At 50.3% G+C, this 4,774-nt stretch overlaps 1 protein-coding gene across 1 annotated transcript; it reads left to right on the top strand.

Moving 5' to 3' along the window:
* Window positions 1–686: 686 nt before the first annotated feature.
* Window positions 687–3,576, top strand: LOC103650760 (amino-acid permease BAT1 homolog). Its single transcript, XM_008676330.4, has 7 exons — window positions 687–864; window positions 940–1,200; window positions 1,416–1,434; window positions 1,533–1,752; window positions 1,859–2,040; window positions 2,187–2,612; window positions 2,707–3,576. Exons 1-7 carry the CDS (start codon window positions 770–772, stop codon window positions 3,055–3,057), a joined length of 1,554 nt encoding a protein of 517 aa, XP_008674552.1. The 5' UTR covers window positions 687–769; the 3' UTR covers window positions 3,058–3,576.
* The last annotated feature ends 1,198 nt before the right edge of the window (window positions 3,577–4,774 follow it).

A 4,774-nucleotide genomic window follows, 5' to 3' on the forward strand; every position in this document is an offset into this window, starting at 1 on the left:
AGCTATCACGGATCGATTGGTCATTTCATCTGTAAGTCGGTTTACTCCTTTGTCTTGAGATATGTCATTATGCCGAAGCTTTATTGATGATAGCTTCGGCACTGCTTTTTGAGAGGAACTGCCGAAGGTGTTTCTTTTTACGGGATCTTCGGCGACGAAGCATGCCCCAACAGTACTACTGTCCAAAAGGTTACAGGTTATGGAGACCTCTTCTCTATTTATAAACAAAATCTAGGGTTTTAGACATATAGACCACATGAGCCTTCTTGCACATCCACTCGTGTGTACGCCTGGGCCAGACCAGCTTGTTTCAGCAGCGCTTGCCAGTCCTAACACTATCTCCGGCATATGTCTTATTCCCTATTTTAAACTTTAATATGCAAATAGTATTTTACACTTTATTCTCACTTTTCAAACTCTATGTAAACAGTACTTTGCACGTCTATTTACACGTTCTGCCGGAGAGATGTTAAGGGATTTGATCCGTATGTAGCAATTATTTCAATTGATACACGACTTTTTCCTCGCTCCTCGGTCAAGAAATAATTTCGAAAGGGGAGGATCGTCGTGACTGTGACATACAAGAATGGAATGGGCCAACCCGTATGCCACAATTCCACAGATGATGCCATTCGGCTGAGACCTGTTGAGTGTTGACTGTGACTCCCTTCCCTTGTGCATCAACAAGTATCTCTATCCTGTCAGACAAGTAGCCCCCCAGAGCAAACAGCCCTCTTCTGCTCTGCAGCACGCACCAGACCGCACGAGCATGTCTGCCCGCCGCTCCTCCGCCGGCAGCGACGACAGAGACCAAGCCCGGCTGCAGCAGCTGGGATACAAGCAGGAGCTGAAGCGCGGTCTCTCGTACGTTCCGCATGCATGCATGCCATTAATTTCCAAACCCACCAGCTCTCAGTGATTCACTTTCTCTCTGCGTAGCGTCGTCTCCAACTTCGCCTTCTCCTTCTCCATGATCTCCGTGCTGGCGGGCGTGACGACGACCTACAACACCGGGCTGCGCTACGGCGGGCCGGCGTCCATGACGCTGGGCTGGCTCGTCGTGGCGCTCTTCAACGGCTGCGTGGCGCTGTCCATGGCGGAGATCTGCTCGGCTTACCCGACCACCGGCGGCCTCTACTACTGGAGCGCCAAGCTCGCCGGCAAGGACTGGGGTCCACTCGCCTGCTGGATCACCGGATGGTACGCACTACATGCTTCCGCTTTTTTTTTTTTAATTTCGCCTCTCCTTTAATTTTTTGAATCAGAAAATACCTTTCATTCGCCGTATTCATGCATGTCACTTTACGGAGTAGACAAAACTGGAGCCTGGATGACGACGTTTTTGTCCCATCATGCTGCCGGTCTATCTAGTTACCCTATTTTTTTAAAAAAAAAATCTCTGTCATGTTTCACAGGTTTAACATCGTGGGCCAGGTACGCTTTGGCTCCATCACAGAGCCCATCACCATCAGATCATGAACTGCACACTACTACACGCCTGCTAACCTTCAATTCGTCATCATCCTGCGCAGTGGGCTTGCACCACGAGCGTGGACTTCTCGCTGGCGCAGTTCGTCCAAGTCATCGTCCTGCTCGCCACCGGGGGAGCCAACGGCGGCGGTTATCTGGCCTCCAAATACGTCGTGCTCGCCATCTACTGTGCCATCCTCGTCCTGCACGGGCTCATCAATAGCCTCCCTATCCATTGGCTGGCCTTCTTCGGCCAGCTTGGAGCTTTCTGGAATCTTGGAGGTACGTATACGTGTATGTGATGGAATGGATCCAATGCCATTCTCACATCAATCAAACGGTCCCATTAGTTGTTTTGTATGTCTGATGATCATGTATATTATCGCAGGTGTGTTTGTCCTGACGGTGTTGATTCCGGTTGTCGCTAAGGAGAGGGCGAGCATGGAGTTCATGTTCACCCACTGCTACACAGACGATGCCGTGGGGATCCACAGCAAGGTCTACGTACTCGCCATTGGTTTGCTGACGAGCCAATACTCTCTCCTGGGATACGACACTTCCGCCCACATGGTAATAAATAAATCTCTCTGCGAAATTAAACTTGCATTGTGTGTCGACAATGCACGTACTCTACTGAATGATCGAGGAAGAAGCTAGATCGACGGATCTGATCGCGCTCTGCTTGCGTCTACGAACCTGTATACGCATGCATGCAGTCAGAGGAGACGAAGAACGCGGAGTGGAGTGGCCCGATGGGGATCGTCGTCTCGGTCGCGCTGTCGAGCGTCTTCGGATGGATCTACCTAGTGGCCCTGACATCGGCGGTGACCGCCGACGACGTCCCGTCCCTCCTGGACCCTACCAACGACGCCGGCGGGAACGCCATCGCGCAGGCCCTGTACGCCACCTTCCGCCGGAGGTTCGGCAGCGGCGCCGGCGGCGTCCTGTGCCTGGCGGCCATGGCCGTCGCCATATTCCTCTGCGGCGTCGCGTCCGTGACCAGCAACTCGAGGATGGGGTACGCCTTCTCCAGGGATGGAGCCATGCCGCTGTCGCAGGTGTGGTACCGTGTCAACAAGCAGGAGGTGCCGTTCAACGTCGTCTGGCTCTCCGTCTCGGTGGCATTCGTCATGGCACTCACGGTGCGGCAGACAAATATAACCATGACGACCTAGCTTATTAGCTCATCTCGATTCGAAATATGAACTGGATGCATGCTTCGTGTCGAGGTGGCAGTCGCTGGGGAGCCAGGTGGCGTTCCAGGCAATGGTGTCCATCACGACGCTGGGCATGTACATCGCCTACGCCCTGCCCATCTTCTTCCGCGTCACGGCGGCGCGGAACTCCTTCGTCCCGGGGCCGTTTCATCTCGGACGCCGCTGCAGCCTCGTCGTCGGCTGGGTCGCCGTCCTCTGGGTGGCCCTCGTCACCGTGCTCTTCTGCTTGCCGGTAGCGTACCCCGTCGCCGGGGTCAACTTCAACTACACGCCGGTGGCCGTCGGTGGCGTGCTGGTGCTCAGCCTCGGCGCCTGGGTGCTCCACGCGCGCTTCTGGTTCCGAGGCCCCGTCACCACCATTGACGCGTGACATGCCCATGGTCGATCGGCCCTCACACTAATACAAAATAGCTCAAAGCATCACTACCGGAATCCGAGGCTTTGCCGAGTGTGTATTCTTTGCCGAGTGCCTTTTGTCGGGCACTCGGTAAAGTTAGGCTCTCGGCAAAGAGCCCCTTTACCGAGTGCTAAACACTCGGCACATGTAGACACTCGGCAAAGACAAGTTTGCCGAGTGTCATGCACTCGGCAAACGGGGCTCTCGGCAAAGGGCCGTCAGCGGCCGTCCCAGAGCTGACGGCCGTTAGTCTTTGCCGAGAGCCAACGGCTTGCACTCGGCAAAGAGGCTTCTTTGCCGAGTGTCCCACATCTAGCACTCGGCAAAGAACTCTTTGCCGAGTGTCATCTCTAGACACTCGGCAAAGTATATTTTTATTTTTTTGATTTTGTCTCTCCAACTTTTTGTGGTATGTTCCTACACTATGTAGACCTACATGTATCATTTGTGGACAATTATAACAGAGATTCAATCGTTAGTAGATTTAGTTCGTTTATTTGAATTTCTTCGAAAAATTCAAATTTGAACTGCAGGTCACTCGAAACTTGGAAAACCGTGCATGAAAAAAATGATATTCATGGTACTTAGCATAAGTTACGACCGATTTCAGAAGCGTACCGGAAACTTCGAGCAACATGCTCACTAAACATGGCCGTGAACTTGGCATCCACATGTTTAAAAATTGTATAAAACACAAACAAAGTCAGAAAATCATGAAACTTGTCCCCGTGTCATGATATCATATGTATAGGCTGTGATAAAAATTTTAGAGTATTTGGAGAAAGTTGTGAGACACTATGTGTAGAAACCTAAGAGATCCACATTGAAACTCTATGATTTCATGTGTAGTCCTCTTAGGTTTCTACACATACTGTCTCACAACTTTCTCCAAATACTCTAAAATTTTTATCATAGCCTATACATATGATATCATGACACGGGGACAAGTTTCATGATTTTCTGACTTTGTTTGTGTTTTATACAATTTTTAAACATGTGGATGCCAAGTTCACGACCATGTTTAGTGAGCATGTTGCTCGAAGTTTCCGGTACGCTTCTGAAATCGGTCGTAACTTATGCTAAGTACCATGAATATCATTTTTTCATGCACGGTTTTCCAAGTTTCGAGTGACCTGCAGTTCAAATTTGAATTTTCCGAAGAAATTCAAATAAACGAACTAAATCTACTAGATATTGCAAACACTGTTATAATTGTCCCAAAATGATACATGTAGGTCTATATAGTTTAGAAACATACCACAAAAAGTTTGGTGCTGAAAACAAAAAAAATACAAATGTACTTTGCCGAGTGTCGTGTGGTTGACACTCGGCAAAGTAGGCTTTGCCGAGTGTCCCGGGGTGGCACTCGGCAAAGAAGTGAAAAGCAGTCTTTGCCGAGTGCCCCTGGATGGCACTCGGCAAAGAAGGCGCCTTTGCCGAGTGCCGCCGATCTGGCACTCGGCAAACCATATTTTAAAAATAAAAAAAAGTACTGTTTGCCGAGCAAAGATCGTTGCCGAGTGCCCGAAAAAAAGTACTCGGCAAAGAAGTCTTTGCCGATGTACTGTTTGCCGAGCATTCTTTGCCGAGTGTTACACTCGGCAAAGCCTTTGCCGAGTGTTTTTAAGGCTTCGCCGAGTGCTTGCGGCACTCGGCGAAGAGGTTGATTCCGGTAGTGCATGTGGTGGAA

Source organism: Zea mays, chromosome 3 (assembly GCF_902167145.1).
Source record: "Zea mays cultivar B73 chromosome 3, Zm-B73-REFERENCE-NAM-5.0, whole genome shotgun sequence".
In the NCBI taxonomy this organism is placed as follows: Eukaryota; Viridiplantae; Streptophyta; class Magnoliopsida; order Poales; family Poaceae; genus Zea; species Zea mays.

Excerpts from the sequence above, each read along its gene's own strand:
- LOC103650760 (XM_008676330.4), top strand. The coding sequence starts at position 770 with ATGTCTGCCCGCCGCTCCTCCGCCGGCAGCGACGACAGAGACCAAGCC. Across the intron at positions 865-939 it reads GAGCTGAAGCGCGGTCTCTC|CGTCGTCTCCAACTTCGCCT; the intron begins GTACGTTCCGCA and ends CTCTCTGCGTAG. Across the intron at positions 2,041-2,186 it reads ACGACACTTCCGCCCACATG|TCAGAGGAGACGAAGAACGC; the intron begins GTAATAAATAAA and ends GCATGCATGCAG.